This window comes from Corythoichthys intestinalis, chromosome 2, assembly GCF_030265065.1.
Source record: "Corythoichthys intestinalis isolate RoL2023-P3 chromosome 2, ASM3026506v1, whole genome shotgun sequence".
Lineage (NCBI taxonomy): Eukaryota > Metazoa > Chordata > Actinopteri > Syngnathiformes > Syngnathidae > Corythoichthys > Corythoichthys intestinalis.
Window position 1 is genome coordinate 55,902,299 of NC_080396.1, and position 20,499 is coordinate 55,922,797.

Here is a 20,499-nt window from a genome sequence, read left to right on the forward strand (position 1 = left end):
TTTAAATTGAATAAAATACAATAGATACAATTGTACAATAAATGAAGCATGCCAAACAGTACGCGAATTTAGCAAAGTCCAATAGAAAATAGAGCACAAAAACCCAAAACGATCAAAGTAGGATACAACTGGAGGAAATGTGGAGAGCACGAAGATGAGGGCACACAGCGGTAAGCAAAGGAGTCGTCCGACAAAGCTGATAGACACAGACGTCCTTAAATACGTTGCGCTCCTAATGCGTCACAAAGACAGTGTGCTCCTTCATCCGTCACAAAGGACAACTGAGAATACAAACATGACGGCACATTAAAGAAACGCCACCCCCCCCACCCCCCTCAACGGACGCCCTCTGGTGGACCACCTGGTTTCCCAGGGTGGAGAGAGTAGACATCCAGCAGAAGCAATGGATCGAGAATCCAGGAGCGGGGCAACTAGGAACGCTCTTCAGGACCCTAACCCTCCTAGTTGACCAGGTACTGCACACCCCTGCCCCTCTTTCTGGAATCGAGAATAGCACGCACTGTGTATACCGGCCCACCATCAACCACATGAGGAGGAGGCTCTGGCGGAGGATTTAGTGGAAACGTGGAGACTGGCTTGAGCAGAGAGACGTGGAAAACTGGGTGAACTTTCATGGAGCTGGGCAGCTTTAACCTGACTGTGACTGGATTCACTACAGTGTCCACATCAAAAGGACCTACGAATCTCGGACCCAGCTTCCTAGAAGTCCCCGGAAAATTCAGATCCCGCGTAGACAGCCAGACCATCTGGCCCGGACGATAGATTGGAGTGGGTCTTCTGTGACAGTCAGCTATCCGACGGTTGCGGGCTGCCGGTCGGACGAATGCAGCTTGCGCGTCCCTCTAGATCCTATGAGCCCTCCGGAGGTGGACCTGGACAGAGGGCACGACTACCTCTTTTTCTTGAGGCAGGCAGGCAGGCAGGCAGGCAGACATAGGCAGTCATGAATGGTGAGCTCCCAGTGGCTGAGCAGACGAGGGTGTTGTGCGCATACTCCACCAACGGGAGGTGTGAGGACCAGGAGGAAGGATGCTGTTGACAGATGCAGTGAAGGGCGGCCTCCAGCTCTTGGTTGACCCATTCTGTTTGCCCATTGGACTGGGGATGGCACCCAGAAGAGCGGATTGATGTGGCCCCCCAGGCCTTGCAGAATGCTCCCCAAACAGAGACAAACTGGGGCCCTCTGTCAGAGACGAGATCACAGGGAATGCCATGACTTTGAAAAACGTTCGTTACCAGCAAGCCGGCAGTCTCCAGAGCAGAGGGCAATTTGGGGAGCGTGACAAAGTGCGCCATCTTTGACAGTGTGCTCCTTAATGCCTCACAAAGAGCAACTGAGAACACAAACATATCACAAAGAACAACTGAGAACAAAATCATGACAGCACATGACACTGGCAGAGATCATTCAACTGGACAAGTTCAAATGGATTGGGTTTCTACTATTGCCGCCAATTGCCAGGGCTGGCAGTGAGCACTTGCCAGTTGAACGATCAATGCAAGCCCTCCCAGTTATCAAGGGTTTGCATAGGAATGGTAGGGACATAACACTACCAACTTTTCAGGATGCTCAAATTGTCCCCACCAACCTTTGAGCACCTTCGCTTATTTAGGTAGTTTAGCTTATCTTCCCATATGTTGTAAGGATAGAATTGACCCTACCATTTTTAAGTGAATCATTTTCATCATGTTCAGACTTACATTTACCCCTTTTCATTTGTTGAATGTGCCGGTCCATTTTATTCCCTCAAACGCACGTTTGATTGGCTGATGACTGGATCCCGCACACACACACACAACCTCGACAGAAATACATGTCAACATGCCGCCTTCTCTGCCCCCTTCGAAGAGAAGGGATATTAAAGTTTTATTCCGCCAGCAGCAGCAGCAGCCACTGTAAGTAATGTGAAAAGACGTCAATGTTTTGGAGGTGGGGAACATGCCACTAGTTTTGCTCCTGAAAGTCCAACCCACATCAGAGTTAGCATAACAAACTGTGAACTTGCTAGGGCGAGGAGCAAGCTGCTTAGAGAGAAGTGTCCTCCTGCATGTGTTTTAGTGTTAACGTAAATTAAACTGTGAAAAATGTAGGGAACTCTGCTGGAAACTATGGACCCAGCAAGCCGTGAGCAAGAAGCTGCTTAGAGAATGAGGTCCCATTCTGTGTTCCACAGGAAAGTGTTGACATAAAAAAAAAAAAAAAACACATACACATTCTGCTCCTTTTCTTCTTGCAAACGGCCTAGTTTAGAAGAAAAAAAGGGTAGAACATGTGGTGACTTTACACTTTTGAAGCCAAATACCAATAAGAGCATTTATTCATTAATTAAAATGTATCTATTTATTTTCTACCTTATTTATTAAAAAAGATATATTTATTTGCAGCCTATGCATTTTTTCAGACAATCATATAATTGAGGTAAAATGTTTAATTAATCCCAATTTGGATTTTTTTCCATAAGTGCTCAACCCACTAATGCACCTTATGAAAATAAGGGAAACGTAGAAGAAAGAGACAACCAATTAAATCAAGATATTACTTTTGTGGAAGGACAATGTAAACTAAAATGTAGTTCCACGTATAGGTTAAGCAGTACAAGGAAAAAAAAAAACCACACACAAAAAAAAAACACTGTTAATTTCCTTTATATGAAACAATAAAAAAAAATGGCTTTCTCCCATGAAAATAACAACTTTTTTCATTTTTACGTAAGAAACACATAAGCATATTCGTGAGAAATGTAGCCGTGCCCCTGATCCCTGTTCACCCTATCTGTTTGGTCTTATTAATCTCCCGTCCCCTGCAATAAGTGTACATACAGGTTATGCTGTAGTGTACCTACCAATGTTGAGACCAAATTTACACCCTTGTTAGTTATGGACGTTTATGACAATGAATGAGTTATAAATTGAGAAGATTGGATTAGTGTTTTACAGACTGAAGGCCTGTATACTGTAATTGAAGCTCATTTTGTGCTTGTTGGGGCGTGTAACATCGTTTTTTATAATGTATATTTCTCCGTTATTTGAGGACGGATCAGAATGAAATTTGGTAAGTATATTCAAGGGATCTACAACCCCCAGAAAAAAGTATGGAATCACCAGTCTCGGACGAGCACTCAGACATTTTATCATCTAGAACAAACGCAGATAAAAAGCTTGAAAAAATAATGAATTTGTTCAAAAGTGCAACTCTCTAGCATTCAGAAACACTAAAAGAAATGAATAAAAAACATTGTGGTGGTCAGTAAGTGTTACTTTTATAGAGCAAATGCAGGAAAATATGTATGGAATCACTCCATTCTGAGGAAAAAAATATGGAATCATGACCAAAATCAAACCAAGGTTCCAGCATCACCTTGTCAGGAGTCAAGAATCTGCATTGAACGAGGTGTCAAGAGTCAAGAATCTGCATTGGACAAGGTGATGATGCTGGAACTTTTTTTTTGGTGCTGTTCCAGTGAGATTTACAAATATGACTGCCTGAAGAAAACATCAAAATTCCCTCAGTGCTTGATGGTATGGGGCTGCATGTCAGGCAAAGGCACTGGGGAGATGGCTGTGGTTAAATCTTCAATAAATGCACAAGTTTACATTGAAATTTTAGACATGTTTCTTATCCCTTCAATTGAATATATGTTTTTCATTTTTCAAGATCACTCTAAATTGTCCGTAGGTATGAGTGTGTGCGTGAGTGGTTGTATGTATCCTTGTGCCCTGTGATTGGCTGGCAACCAGTTCAGGGTGTCCCCCTGCCTACTGCCCGTAGTTATCTGGGATAGGCTCCAGCACATCCGCCACCCTCGTGAGGAAAAAGCGGCATGGAAAATGAATGAAATGAATGAATTTTTCAAGATGGCAATGCATCATGCCACAGAGCTAAAACTGTTGAAGCATTCCTTGGAGTAAGACTCATCCAGTCAATGTCATGGCCCGCAAATAGCCCAGATCTCAACCCTATTGAAAACCTGTGGTGGAAATTGAAAAAAAAAAAACAGGTCCACAGCAAGGCTCCGACCCGCAAGGATGATCTGGCAACTGCAATCAAAGAGAGTTGGCACCAAATTGATGAAGAATACTCATCAAGTCCATGCCTCAGAGACTGCAAGCTGTCATAAAAGCCGGAGGTGGTGCTACTAAATACTAGAGATGTGTTTTGACTGTTATTTCTTTGTTTGTTTCTCATGATTCCATATTTTTTTCCTCAGAATGGAGTGATTCCATATATATATTTCCCTGCACTTGATCTATAAAAGTAACATTTAGTGACCACCACAATGTTTTTTATTCATTTCTTTTAGTGTTTCTGAATGCTAAAGAGTTGGACTTTTGAACTAATTCATTATTTTTTCAAGCTTTTTACCTAAGTTTGTTCTACATGATAAAATGTCTTCTATGCCCAATATTTTTCTTTATTTTTTTTTGTATCAGGACTGGTTGATAAATTGTGGACTTACTGTTGCTTGATATAGGTTAGGAACCAGCCAGTAGAGGGCATGCAAGCTCTTTGCCACAGCCTTCAGCCTGTTGTGGCACATTAGTGCTTCTTACATTTTTTTTATTACGTCATCTACACCATTCCCCGCTCCCACACTAAATTGAGTTTGAGACCCCTGCTATAAAATATAGCTGTGAATGTGAGTGGAAGTGAAGTTTTTATTTATTTAGTACATCTATTTATTTAATACACTGATTTCTTGCCTTGATTATTGTTGCAAAAACAAACATAATTGCAAAACAGAAATACAAATGTATTCAAGTAATGTATGTGGAAAGGCTAAAAATATTTCTCACTATTTTTGGGCAGCTGCATGTCAGGCCAAAATCTATAGTGTAATGTTTGGAAACGAATAAAGGAATTTTTCAAACTTAAAATCGAATACTGTATCATGAGCTTGTAATTCGTTATGAATAGATCAATAAATTCATAAATAAATAAACTCGCAGCTCGTCGCAGACGCACGCACACAGGCGGGCACCCACTTCGCCATGAATGGCTGTGTGTGCGCATGCGCGTTGGCGCTGGCTCGCTCACGGTCAGGGTGAGAAGCATCTGTTCCGAAGGACTGCTGAGATTCCAACATGGCAGTGGCGGCTGTGGTCAGTGTCTGCTGAGCAGCTCACTTGGGATGCTTCCAGCTCCACCGCGACCGGGCCTTACCGGACTTCCCCTGGTTCCGATGCTGTCCTGAAAACGCAAACAATCCCTCAACCCCTGTCCCCCCACCTCACCCTACCCCACCCCAACCCCACCGAAACACCACGCTTGAGGTCGACCTGTGGCTAAAATAACAGGTAAGGAGAATATATTATTGTCGGTCCACAGAAGCTTTTTGTAAGCGGCAGGAGTGCATTTATAGAAGCCGCGAATGATTTTAACCAAGTTTTGAATCGCCATGTCCGCGTGGATTCTTCTCCCGCTCTCTTATTTTGATATTAATTTCTGAAACGCCATTTTTATCGGACTGCACCTGGCAGGCCTGGCTGTGTTTTTGTTTCGTGGATTTTAGCCACTTTAATCAAGACAACTTGGCGTGTTCATCACCTCCACGGACTGTCACTCGCACCCTTTTGTAGCACGCAGCCTGCTTTACAACAAGTTGACACGAGTGCTGCGATGCAAATGTATGGAACCTTTCTCCTTTCTGACATAGTCCTCAACTCTGGTTGTGCGTAACAGTAATAACAATAATATTGAGTTCTTTTCCTAGTCTGATCAGGAATTTATACATGGAATTTGCATCTAATTTTTCTCTCCATCTTTTCCAGCACGACATGATCAGCAGCAGCAACAACAGCAGCAGCGTCTATGGTAAGTTTATTTACATTTATTTTAATTTGTTTCCTCGTCACGATTGTTACTTGGATATCAAAAAGTTGATCACAGGGAATATAAATTGGAGACTTTCTTAATTAATTATTAATTAGTGTGGTAGATAATAATCTTTCTTGGAAGTGTTAAATCATGTTGTCATCACAAGCAAGTATAGGAACTTTTCCAGATTTAACAATGGAAATGCATGCAAATTACAAGCTTTCACCTCATCTCTGAGACACATCAGATAGACCTATGAAATTTTATTTTTAAAGTTTAAAAAATAATAGTTTACATATAATATGTTGTTATACCTTTTTGTATCTGACTTAATTGTCATAGCAATCTACATGAAGGTTCACTTCACTTAAAGTGTGTTTCCCCCCGCAAAAAAACCCAAAAACAATTTCAGGTATTTGTTTGACAATAAATTAAAGTGCAATGCGTGAAATGTGTACTTTTGCATGTTAAATATCTAATTTACATTAAATAAAATAACACATTATTTCACTATGAAACAGTAGCTTTTTAAAGAGGAAAATGGTAGAGAACCAACTACAAGGAAAATATAAGTCTGTTACTATCTCATGCTTTTCAAAATATTTTTTTCTGCCAGACATAAATTCCAAAACTCAAAAAGCTCAAATGTGCATGACTGAAGTTGATGAGCAGTAGATTGACTGAATTGTTGTTACACTTTTTGGACAGCCAAAGCCATAAGTGCCCGAGTGCGTCATTCAGTTCCAATAGAAGATCAGAAGAGTATAATTGGCGTTAAACGTATGGTGACCCTGGAAGTCAGACGGATATTAAGCACAAATTATTATTTAGATAGGATTAAATATAAGATACAGTATACTATATATTATGTGTGTGGGTGTGTGTGTGTGTGTGTGGGGGGGGGGGGGACGACAGTGCCGACTGGCTGTTTCTACTGCTTTGAATACTGAAATGCAGTAGCAAGTTCCTGTGAAAACCCAAGCAGTAACAAAAACCAATAGCAGGCAAGTCTATCATTTGTATGATGGAACATGCTCTTGACTTACTGTATACACAGTAAACCACTTGAGGCTTAGTTTGAGTTTGTGGTGTTTTAAAAAATGATTAACTTGTTGATTGTATTTGCTGGTGGCTGTAAAATATATTTTCCTGATTTCTTGTATAACTGCATCGATGACCGCCCTCATTGTAAATATAGCATCTTGTCTCACATCTCAACATGTGAGATGGTTAGATGGTGAGTGAACCAGGGATGGGGTGGGGGTTCTGAGCAAAACTGGGAGCTTCTCCTATGTCTTTTCTTCTTTCCTAATCCATGCTTTGCCTCCCATGAAAAGAGCGATAGAGGTGGCTAAGTGACTCCCAGTGGGACCATATAGATAAATTATCCTGACACTTTCTATCAGTCTGTAATGTTTACCATTAAAAGCTGTTTTACCATCCTGCATTCCGCCTGCCCCATGGGACCTCCTGACAGATGTAAAATAGTTGATGGGGGCGATGTGTTTTTTTTGCCTGTATGTGCGCGTTAAGCTCAGCCTTGTCTCTATGAGTGCATTTCGCACAAGTGTGATGCTTTCAAACATCATCCAGGAATGGGTTATCATCATTTAGCAAATATGTTAAGTATCTGTTATGTTTTGCTCTGCAAGCAAGTGCACTGCAACCCATGGGAGGCCCCGAGCGTATGCAAATGGAAATGCAAAAAAAAAAAAAAAAAAAAAAAAAAAATCCATCTGGTCTGTAAGTGACCCGTCTTCTTTTTCTGCTTACTTCACATTTGCCCGATAGCGCTTGCTTTGTAATCTTTATGCGTTGTGTTCGGATGGCTTCGCACGTCCCTTGAAAAGATTTGACAACCAGATCTTGCTGCAGTCTCTTCACCAGCAGAATTGTCTTTTTCTTGTTGTGGAAGGGTCCATCCATTTTCCCACTACGGCTGGTTCTTAGAGGCTCTATTTCAAGTAACCGTGTTCACTAAGTGTGCAGGGTTGTGCCACTAGTTTTCATGAGTGACTGATTGATGGCCACTAGTTTTTGCTGGGATTTGAAATTTGATTTGCAGACGGACGCCCTCTCAGTTGTACCAGCGAAAACTTCCATGCCATGTTGCGTTAACTTTCACATTAACTAAGTGGTTGCCATTGCCGGCGATGGATGTCCAATGCATTTGGACTGGGGGAGCTTAGAAACTTAAATGTGTCCAACCTATATTTTGTCAATTGTTATCTTCTGAAATGCATCCAGACTTTTAATTGTGAGGCGACAATGCTGCACACCTGGCTTCAGTGAATTAAGGAAGAAACTCAGAAACTCTTACTACACTTCTCAGATGGTTAAACAAAGTTAATATTTTCAGCAATATAGATAACTAAGTCAAGACAGAACAACAGAAATTTTTTTGAAACAATATGAAATTTACGATATTTAAAACTACAGCCCAGCAGCAATGATGATTTTGTTGTAGGGAAAAAAAAAATCTCTACACTACACTCTTGTGGCACTTTTCCATTCAGTCGGATGAGAAAAGGCCTCACAACCGTTGACCAAGGATATATTATGTGTCGGTGATTCCCTCCTCTAATGAACAGATGCAAGTAGACATCACAATGGAGTAATTTGAGCGACCAATAACCCTGACTTGATCAGGAGTCAACAACAGTTTTTTTTTAAAAGAAGTTTTGGACTGAAAATAAATCCTTCTCCATGTTAATTTCCTGTATTATTTCTCAATCCACCTTTTTGGAAAAAGTTCAATAGTTTATTGAAAGAATGTGATTAACTGAAAGATTAGATGTCCCAGATCCATAACCCGCATTCGGCAGCAGATATATTTTCATCCATTCAGGGTGTGTAAATGTCATCCATCGTTAGGCCATATTAAAAAAAAAGATTAAAAAAAGATATACATATACCCAACTTCCACTTTTGAAATAGAAACACATTTGACCTCAAAAGAGATATTGGCTAATCATTATTCAAATGAGAAGTTTTTAAATTCTGGCAAAGCTATTAAAAGTGTGATTACGCACTGATGTGCAGAGAAACTAAACACTTCGTGTGCTCTAACAACAACTTCCACTTCAGAAGCTAAAGCAAAATGGGGATGCTGCTTTGAGTAGCAATTTGCCAGTGGTCCAAACAAAGCATCTCAACAACTTTGCCATGATAAGTTCATTTGTAATTGAAAGAATAAACTTTTCTATGATATTAAATCTTTTGGTAATTTTTAGAAAAGGGTCTGTATTTGAAATAATTTATAACACCAATTTGTTCATTCACTTCCAGCCATTTATCACAAGACATCTCCTGCTGTACCAGCCATTTTCAGTGATTTTGTTTGATCTTTCAAGTGCCACAGGATATTGTGCTCGATGGCTACATGAACACAGAACCTACCAAAAGAAAGATAGAAGAATAGATAGAAAGAAGAAAGATTTTCTTTCTTCAAGAAAAAAAGTGTTTATACTCTGTTTCGTTCTTTAGTTATGAGCAGTAGAACATAAAGTTTTCAGAAAAGCCTGATTTCAGGGCGGGCATCCATCCATCCATCCATCCATCCATCCATCCATCCATCCATCCATCCATCCATCCATCCATCCATCCATCCATCCATCCATCCACCCCCCCCCCCCCCTCCCCACCTATCCGAGGTCAGCTGTTGAGGGGAGCAGCTTCAGCAGGAAAGCCCAGACTTCCCTCTCCCCAGTCACTTCATTCAGCTCTTCTGGGGGGATCCCAAGGTGTTCACAGGCCAGCTGGGAGACATGGTCTCCCCAGCATGTTTTGGGTCAGCCCCGCAACCTCCTTCCAGTGGGATGTGCCCGGAACCACCTCATCAAGGAGGCGTCTGGATAACATCCTAATCAGATGCCCGAGTCACCTCATTTGGCTGCTCTCAATGCGGAGGAGACACGGCTCTAATTGGCGCCCCTTCCAGATGACTGAGCTTCTCACCCTATTTCTAAGGAAGAGCCCAGACACCCTGTGGTGGAAACCCATTTTGGCCTCTTGAATCCGGGGTCTTGCTTTTTTGGTTAGGGTTAGGGTTACTCATAGCTCATGACCATAGGTGAGGGTAGGAATAAAAATCAACCGGTAAAAAAAGAGCCTTTTTTCTCAGCGTCTTCTTTCCCACAACAGACTGATGCAGTGATGCCCCCCAATCCGCCTGTTGATCTCCCACTCCTTTCTTCCTTCTCTTGTGAACAAGACCTTGAAATACTTAAACTCCTCCACTTGAGGAAGGACTTCATCCCTGACCCGCAGAGGACATTCCACCTTTTTTCTGACTGACAACCATGGTCTCATATTTGGAGGTACTGATTCTTATCATGACTGCATACTCAGTTGCGAACCGCTTCAGTGAGAGTTGAACATCACGGCCAGATGAAGCCAACTGAACGAAGTCATCTGCAAAAAGCAGAGATGAAATTATGAAGAGATGAAAAAATTATGAACAGAACTGGTGACATCCTTAGCGGAGTCCAACCCTCACTGGAAACTGATCCGACTAACTGCCATCTAGAAACTCTGAGACTGGTCATACAGGCACCAGAGCGCCCATATCAGGAGTACCACCCACAGGACTCCGCGGGGGACAAGAGTCGGACACCTTCTCCAAGTCCTCGAAACATCTGTTGACTGGTTGGGTGAACTCCCATGAACCCCCGAGAACCCTGCTGAGGGTTTAGAGTTGATCCACTCTTCCACGGCCATGATGAAGACCACGCTGCTACTCCTGAGTCCGAGATTCATCGTCCCGATGGACCCTCCTCTCTAACCCTGAATAGACCTTCCCAGGGAGGCTGAGGACTGTGAACCATGACTTCAGGGCAGAATACCGAAAAAAAAAACAAGCTTTTTGTGAGAAGATACATTCAAGCATAACTTTTGCACTAATATTTTATTGCTTTTAGACACCTAAACATTCATTCATTCATTCATTCATTTTCCATGCCGCTTATTCCTCACGAGGGTCGCGGAGGTGCTGGAGCCTATCCCAGCTAACTTCGGGCAGTAGGCAGGGGACACCCTGAATTGGTTGCCAGCCAATCGCAGGGCACAAGGAGACACACAACCATTCACGCACACACTCACACCTATGGACAATTTAGAGTGTTCAATCAGCCTACCATGCATGTTTTTGGGATGTGGGAGGAAACCGGAGTTCCCGGAGGAAACCCACGCAGGCACGGGGAGAACATGCAAACTCCACACAGGAAGGCCGAAGCCCGGGATTGAACCCTTGATCTCAGAACTGTGAGGCAGACGTGCTAACCACTCAGCCACCGTGCCGCCGACACCTAAACAATGTTTTCCTATTATACCACAACATAACACAATCAAAATAACTAATTTACAAATGCCATGAGCGATTTACAATTTTCATGTTGAATAAGTTTGAATAGAACTGCATCCATGTCCGTGCCATAGAGCTCTGTTGGAGTCAGTTGAGGAATTTCATTTAGACAAAAGTAGTGCTTTGCTGCCATCTTCAGGCATGTAACTTTAGGGAGGCCTTCCAATGACCTGCTGATTTCTGCTATTTGTGGCAGAATTCGTTCCCTATACATGTGTTGTTGTGTTGTGGTGTACAAGTCTGACGCCTGGAGGCGAGAGAGAGGCCAGAAATCGAATGCAAGGATAGGCGCATGCATGAGGCTGTCCTCCTGCACCCTATGTGATGCATTAAGCATGCACAAGGAGGAGGATTCACGCATGGTATTGACTTTTGAGTAGGTGTATGCTTGTCCACTGTTGGCTCAGTGATATTGCTGAGGTCAGAATTGTTGCTCGAGCTGTAGCTGTAAGATTTTTTTCTATGTAAATAACAAAAGTTCATGGTATAATTATTTATATAACTGATTGCTGTTAAATGTTTACCACAGCCGAGCGTAGGAGCTAGGATTGTTCATTAGTTTGATGCAAAATGAGACAAAAATCATACCCCAGACTTCCATGAAACTATGTGGAAATGCGAAGACCAAGTCCCCATTTATTTATGGCACACGTTAGAGAAAAAAATGTTAACGCTGCCTACGAATTTAATTAAATGTCATCCACCTGCCCTTAAAATCCACAGTGGAAGTTATGCAACAATTATTAAAATATTACATTTAAAATCTTTAAATGTCATCCCAGTGTATTTAAAAAAAAAACCTGCAGCACTATTCAGCTTGTAGCCTACATTCAGAATCATTGAATACTAAATCGATAACATCCTTGCCAGGACATTTTTTTATGTTCAAATGTTCAGACTGATCCAATAATAATATTTTTTTAATTTTTTTTTTAAAGAGGGCCATGTTTGTTTGTGTTGCAGCTGTACCTCAGAGGTTTAGAACTCATTTTTGTCATTGTCAAAATTATAGTTTAGCTCGGAGGGCCAATGTGAATGGGAACCTACAGTGATGTATGATTGCCTCATATTATTACATATACACAACAATTTAAACTCATACATGGTTTTGAAATCAGAAGTCAGCAGACGTTTTTGTTCACAACTACCGTATTCAATTTATTTTAAATGCGGGCATGGTTACAAAAATGCTTTCAATATCATATTGTTTTTAAAAGTGACTGTAACGTGTGATTTTGGTATTTTACATGGAAACATGAAATTGATTCTCATTTTTTGCTTTTTGTGGGCTAAGTTAAGGGTTGCATCTGTCCCCCAGGCCTTGAGTTTGCCACCACTGCTCAAGATGAATATTACTTAAAAAAAATATATATATATACCTGTATATATATATATATATATGTATATATATATATATATGTATATATATATATATGTATATATATATGTGTGTATATATATGTATATATGTATATATACATGCATGTATATATATATATATATACATGCATGTATATATATATATATATATATATATATATATATATATATATATATATATATATATATATATATATATATATATGTGTATTAGGGCTGTCAAAATTATCGCGTTAACGCGCGGTAATTAATTTTTTCAATTAATCACGTTAAAATATTTGACGCAATTAACGCACATGTCCCGCTCAGACAGTATTCTGCCTTTTGGTAAGTTTTACAGCAAGGCTTTTTGTGCTGTTACAGTGAACTCTTGTGGTCGCTTTGCGACATGGTTTATTTTTTTCTTGCCAGTTCAATATGGCTGCACGACGTCTTGGGCTGACGCCTACGTTGTAATGTTGTGCTTATATGATCCTTGGACAAGATTTGTCCGTAAGTATGGTTGTTGTAAATAATGTACATATTATGTTAGTAAGCGAAATGTTCTATTTTTTGTATGAGACGCTTTTTGTTTATGTTTAGTGAACCTGTATAGCGTGCTAAGCTAACGTTGTTGCTAATGCAATGCTTGTGTACTTTTTTTTTTGTAGTTTTATGACGGTCTAAAGAGGACAATGGTTTGAGGCTATTTTATTAATAAATCAGATGAAAAAGGAAGAAGTCTGATTATTAAGGCGTCGTTCACTAGCTGTCTAGCTTTGGAAAAAGTAGACGCTTCGGAGTGAGGACAGCATAGACAGATTTAAATGACAGTAGAGTGAAATGCCCACTACAGTCCTTATGTATCGTATGTTGAATGTACAGTGGGGAGAACAAGTATTTGATACACTGCCAATGGGTTTTCCCATTGGCAGTGTATCAAATACTTGTTCTCCCCACTGTATATATCCATCTTGTGTCTTATCTTTCCATTCCAACAATTTATTTTACAGAATATATATATAATTTACAGAAAAATATGGCATATTTTATAGATGGTTTGAATTGCGATTAATTGCGATTAATTACGATTAATTAATTTTTAAGCTTTAATTAACTCGATTAAAAATTTTAATCGTTTGACAGCCCTAGAATATATATATATATATATATACAGTGGTACCTCTACATACGATCACTTCGACACACGATCTTTTCGACATCCGACGTAAAATTTGAGCCGCCATTTGTTTCTACATCCAACGAGTTGCTCGAAATACGACGACATGACAGCACTGCAAACGAACGCACGGTGGATTTTCTTGTGTGAGAAATCAACACAGTTTTCAAAAAAGGTTGATACAGTTGGAGAAACAAGGAAAAAAGTAATGCTTACCTTTGAAATGAAGATGCAAGTTATAGAAAAATATGAGCTTGGGGTGCGCGTCCCTGAACTGGCTCAACAATACAGCTCCATGGTCCTCTTCCGACCACCGTTCGCCACTATTTATAAGTTAAGGTGACAATTATTATTGTGGTAACATTGCCAAGGAAATCGCCAGCTTCGTCACGTTTTTATCATTTATTTAAGAACTTATCCAACACAAAACGCCCATTGTCTTAAGCAGTTGACTGCTCTCAAGAAAACGAAAGTATTATCTCTACCGCACCGACCTATCTCACTATGACGTCAGCTTCGCGGTGCGTTCAGGGACAGTAAAAAGTGTCCGCCATATTAGAATCCAATTCGTTACATTATTTACAGGAATAATTATTAATTATTCTTCTTATTATTATATTATTCTGACTTATTTATTTATAACTTATTTGTTTTTCTATGTTTAATTGCCATTTGTAACAGTGCCAGCAGTATTTATTAAGAATTTAGTGTATGTTTTTAGGCTTTGGAACGAATTAATGGAATTATAATGTATTCCTATGGGAAAATCCTGCTCGACATACGACCATTTCGACTTACAAACAAGGTCCTGGAACGAATTAAATTCGTATGTAGAGGTACCACTGTATATATATATATATATATATATATATATATATATATATATATATATATATATTTATATATATATATATATATATATACCATATACCCAAAGCATATTGTTACTGTACATACTGACATCTAATACTATGCAAAAAAAACTGTAATAACGGCCCAGGATTTTTTTTTTTTTTTTAAAAGAAGAAACAAATCAAATCTTGATGATTAGGCACAATGCCTTTATTTTCTTGCCCACTAACATATATTTATCCTCTTCACACCACATTCCTCAAGGCCACTCAAATCCCCCCTCGGGAGTCCAGATGACATGCTCGCTAATGTGGGCTTTGTCCTCTAAGTCTCACAAAGCACTGTATGATTTGCCCCATTGTGGCTGCGCTTGTGCCAAGTGCTTGAATCAGAGAGAGGCTTAGTACTTGCTTCCAGGGGGAAGTGTCAAGTGCCAAGGCATTGAAAATGTTTTAGAGGGGGGGCAGGGGAGCGTTTGATGGCAAGTAGAGAAACTAGGTGGCCGCTGTCAAGCAACTCCTTTGAGGCTGGGTGAATGGCTCATTCATATTTTCCGACAATTACACAGATGCCATATTGTTGGTTCAATAACAATTAAATGCAACAAAGATGGGGTTGTTGCAGCGTCTTCAAAAGTGCCAATGTGGAAAATATCTTGGAAAATGAGTGTAGGTGACGCATTTTGACCGTTGGTTTTGTAACAATTACTGAAGATACAGTATGTCTCTCAATCATGTAACTTTATTGTAACATCCTTGAAAACAGCAAGTTGGAATCACATCTTAGCAGGGTTGCACAGAAGGATAGATATTTGAAGTACTTTCTTTGTGTGAATATTGGCAATATGACTGTTCAATCGTCTTTTATTTACTTTTATTTTCAATCACGTTCAATCAAGTTCTAATTTCCCTTCTTTGTGCTTTTCTTTACTCGCTGGAACTAGCAGTGCACTGCACACATTTGGGTTTCAAGCATGTTTAGCCACTGAATATTAAAGCATTGGTCCCTGATCTTTATTGCAACTGGACAGTTTCTGTCTCAATTATATTTCGACACATGAAAGCAAATGATTCAATGGACAACTCATGTTAATGTAATACTGTTATGTTTAGTGCCATTCCGACACTTGTTTCTTACTTTAAAGGGGAAGTTCAGAATTTTCGACATCAGGCTTAACTTTCGGATAGCGGGGTTTTAATTGGTTGGTGGAGTTGATCTAAAAAATTCTATGCAGTTTGTCAATTATTTGTTAGTTTCAGGGCTCCGGAGTGACTAAGCTAGAGCGAGTCAGTGGTGCCTGCTAAGCATGCCAATGAAAAAAAATATTAACCCTTTAACACCTGAGCCTATTTTGTCCGAATTTGCATGCCTTTATTGTTTCCTTTATATTAAAAAAAAAAAAAAAAAAAAAAAAAAAAATTCAATGGCCTGGTTGGGTCCCTTTTTTCAGGACACCATAACCTTCATGTCTAAACTGTTGTTTGTTTCATTGACAAATTATCATCAACATTTTGGACCCCAAAAGACAAAGAAATCCCAAATTTTTTTTGTCAGAATTTGTAATATTCAAGTCCCATTGACAACCAAACATGCTTGACGAACCGTTTTGAAGCTTGATAATATTTATTCAATTTGTTAGGAAAAACATTCAACAAAAAAAAATAAGAGAGTTAAGTAGATATTATCGCGTACTTATCGCATGTATCACTAAGTGTCAAGACACAGCCGTGAATGGCCACAGCTGGATTTTTTTGGGAATTTATGGGCGAAACATGGTAATATAGCAAGGGTCGCGATGCAGAAATCGCAGACATCAAGGAGTTGTCCAGACTTTCTTTTTCATGTATTTACCCCTTTTAAACATTTTTTTTTTCAAATTTTCTTTGTTTGGATGCATTATTTATCATCTAACATATTGGAGAAAATGCAACAGTAACAAAAAAAAAATACAATTAAGCGATAGTTATGAGGTAGGTATCCGTGACTTTTTTTTTTTTTTTTACAAACACCATTTTTTTCATTGTGACGTAATTTGTTTAAAAGTTTAAAATATGCGATTGAATAATTTTAAAAAGTTTTTTTTATTTTTTTTTTAAGGGAATATTATACATCAATTAATGATTCTAAGCTAAATATGACAGACATTTTGAATAATAAATATTATTAATTACCTTTGTTTTATGGCTGGGTTGAAACAAATGCGGTTGCGCGACATCTGTAAACGGGGGTTTCCAGGGTGAAACGGACAAATTAAAAACAGTTCGGGGCTTAATGCGCAATGAATCTGCCATGGCAGCATATAGGCATATTGTTCGATCAAACACAACAATTGTTTTGGCTTAAAATACAGCAGTTTCTTTTAAAGAGGTGTGCAAGAGCAGAAACTGCTTTTTCAGTCTTGTCTGTGTTTTCCGCCATACTGTATATATAATCAAAAACAAAAAGGGTTTCGAGGATATCTGTTTGTGAGGTTAGGTATTGTACCCATCACCTTATAAAAATGTATACATTTAATCAAGCTTCTCAAACACACACATTTATATACAAATTGAAAAGATTGATAGTGAAAAAAAAAATCAAATATAACATTGAAAAAATATTTTCAAAAATATTGACAATAAACTAGTTCAGCTCAATTTTTTCAGGCATGCCACTCAGTTCCCCCTTTAACAGGACTAAGGGCCACGTCATACACTACGTCACACAGCCCACTCTTCCGCCGTTTGCGCTGTCAGCCTGTCACTCTTCCTAATTCGCCGACTCATCCGAAGAAAACAACAACAAATCTGGTCCTTCTTCTTCCTGGAGTTGACGAAATAATGCATTAGCTTGTGCTAAATTTAGTTTTCGATTCATTCCGCACGTTTCAAAGTCGCTCGCTCAATCCAACCGGCCATCTCTCGCTACCTCGCCTCCCTCTCCTTAGGTGGCGCCTCGCTTGGCAATTTATTAAAAATGTTTACGTTACGTCCGTCAGTCTTGACTTCACAATGGCTCCTGAGATATGCAGTCTTTTGTGGTGCTTTCGGTTTTGAAAAAGGACAAGAACTTATGGTAATATGAACATAAACACATGGTCCATGGAGCGTTTTAATGCTTATTTATGAGGGCAATAAAACTATAAAACTCAAATGACATTATCTCCCGTTTTACTTGGTCGATTGACTTCAAGTAAAAACGGGTGTGGACCTCAACTTCTGCACTTTCAAATGAGACCAACCAGTGTCACGTGGGTGATGTAATTACAGCATGATGCTGCCTTAAAGATGATATGCGTTATTTTGTCGCCGCCGAAAAATTCGGTGTTAAAGGCCAAATTTTGGGGTAATAGTGGATAAAGGGACGCTGTTACTATCCTACTCCTAAAAATCATACTCTACTGTGTTTTGGGGCTATTTAGGTTTTATTCCATCATTTGTATGCTTTTTGCCACAAATCACGTTTCCAGCTGTTTGTATTTTTATTTTTTTTAATTTGAAGCCGTTCCCAGGCATCTTAGATACTTGTCTTTCACATGCTTTTGTCAAAATCCCCCACGGTTCAAGAATTACAGAACACTTAACTTTTACTTCTTCTTTATACCCTACCAGGGAGCTGTGGGTTGTGACAATTCTATGGGGTTTAAATTCATTCTGTTGTCACTCATGGAGGCTGTACTATTTTGTTATACCATAAATATGTTATACTGTGACAAAATTGTCATTTTAACATCCTATAGCTATACCTATAACCAAAGAAATTACAGAATTTATAAATTATTCTTATTTAACGGCATCATCACATTGATATTGATCATATATGAGCTTAGTCGGTTGGTGTGTCTCGTAACAACAAATGCATTTTTTCTTTGGCTACAACCGTTTGCTGACAATTTCTTCTTTTCAGACTTGTGCCTCCGAAAAGCTTGTTTGTCAAGTGCTGATATTAATGACAGTTTGTCCTGGAAATTGCATGTGGCAGCACTAGGCATGTGCCGGTATGAGATTTTCACGGTACGATAACCGTGAGCAAAAATACCGCGGTTTCACGGTATCACGGTATTGCAATTATAGCTCCAAAATTTTGAGATGTATGGGTTTTAAAAAAAAAAAAAAATCCATTGAACAGGATTTTTTCAAAACATATTTGCAAATTGGAACATGAATATAATGTGAAAATAAATAAATTAACAAAAAAATAACAAATATTATATAAAATTAAAATAAATAGAACCTAGACTATACCCACAGCCACAGCTCAAGTTGCTCAATATTAGAGTAAGAACAAAATAATTGCTATAAAAAGTAAAAACACTTCTAAATAAAATTAAAAATATATACTGTATGACTTTTTTTTGAGGGGGGAAGCTCAAGTGAAGTTTCGCCATTTTCAGCCACTGTGTCAACTCTAGTCTACATGATGCCATGCCTTTGTGTTAAAAAGAACAAAGAATTCATAAGTTAATAAGTTAGTTAAAAATGTATAAGTTAGTTTTATAAATTAGTTAAAATGTAAATATTGTTGAGGAAAGGTTTCATCTAAAAAAAAAAAAAAAAGTGAGGAGTGAGACATCCTCTCTCAATTAGCGATCTTTGACGTGATTCTTTTTCTTTCCCCCCTGCATTCAAGCTTTTCTCTCACTCAGCGGCTTTGAGACATAAAAGAAGCTGCTCTCCCAGTTTAGCCTAGGCTAACATTCGTCTTTGTAAGTTTTAGTTAGTTTGTATATTGAATTTGAAAGGAAAATGTGTGTTTTGTTTTTGGCGAACTTTTTAATGGAGCTACTGCTATCCTGTTGAACCTAATCACACGTGGAAAAATACAATTGTACAGCGTTTTAAATGTATTTATTTGTATATTTCACCACGATTTGAGAGCTCAATAAATTGAAGAAAAGTACGCCTTTGGTTTGGAGGATTTGTTTTTGGGTTTGCTGGCTGTTTAGTGACACTCACGGCAACAAACGGGAAGGGGTGAGCGGTGCCGCACCAAGCCACTTCGGCTGCATTTTGGCACATGAAAAATAGCGAATACCGTACTAAGGTATGACGGAAAATTTTAGTGGTTTTGAAACCGCGACGTTTTCACACCACGGTAAACCGTGAAACCGGTAACCGGCACATGTCTAGGCAGCACCTTATTGAACAGTGCATGTATAGAACAAAAGAATTGTATCTCTCGTAACTTTTTCTAACAAACCACACAACACTTATTACGCATATCGATGAGGATATGATAGGGAAATAAACACAAATAGAAAGAGCACAACATTACAAAGCCCTAAACATGAAGGTAAAAACGTGATACCCATATTAATGTAAAATGTGACAAGATAATAATTTCTGCTCAGAGTAGCTGCGGTACTGTTTTGTAAAGCTGGCTGCGCAGTTCGACTGTAATGGTAAAGAGACGAGTACTTAAGCCACTGACTGAATGGTCAGGAATCATATGACACATTTTTCTTTAGGTTTGTGAATTATCTACGAAACATAACAATCCTGACATTGCATTTTTTTATTGCTTAAGTGAACTAAAAAAGAAATATTCATAAAATATAAAAATTTCGTAGTGAAGCTTCGCGTTATCTGATTACCGAGAGTGCCAAGCTGTTAGAAGAACTCGTATCATACCCACAACATTTGTGTTGTGTACTCATTTTATACTCTATCTAATTCTAGGCAACACATTTGTGTATTGCAACCACAAATAATGCTTTTGTGGACAAGTGTATCCACAGGACATTGTGGTAACAATTCAAAGTGTTTTCCCCATGTTTCTTCATACAGATCATCGCAAAAATGAAAATACTGCCATTTTGCCACAACAAAAAACTGCCATTTGTTGAAAATTATAGTTTTGGATACATAAATGTCAAAATAGCAAAGAAAAAGAGGGGGTTGCTAACATTTATTCCGCTAGCCCAAACCTTCT

At 39.0% G+C, this 20,499-nt stretch overlaps 1 protein-coding gene across 1 annotated transcript in view; it reads left to right on the top strand.

Annotated features, from left to right (window-relative positions):
* The first annotated feature begins 5,075 nt into the window (after positions 1-5,075).
* LOC130912400 (fidgetin-like) overlaps positions 5,076-20,499 on the top strand; it is a 53,635-nt gene continuing 38,211 nt past the window's right edge. The window contains exons 1-2 of the mRNA XM_057830461.1: positions 5,076-5,316; positions 5,791-5,833. Of these exons, the coding sequence (XP_057686444.1) occupies positions 5,797-5,833 (37 nt within the window). The 5' untranslated portion in view covers positions 5,076-5,316; positions 5,791-5,796. The remainder of the gene's footprint in view (positions 5,317-5,790; positions 5,834-20,499) is intronic.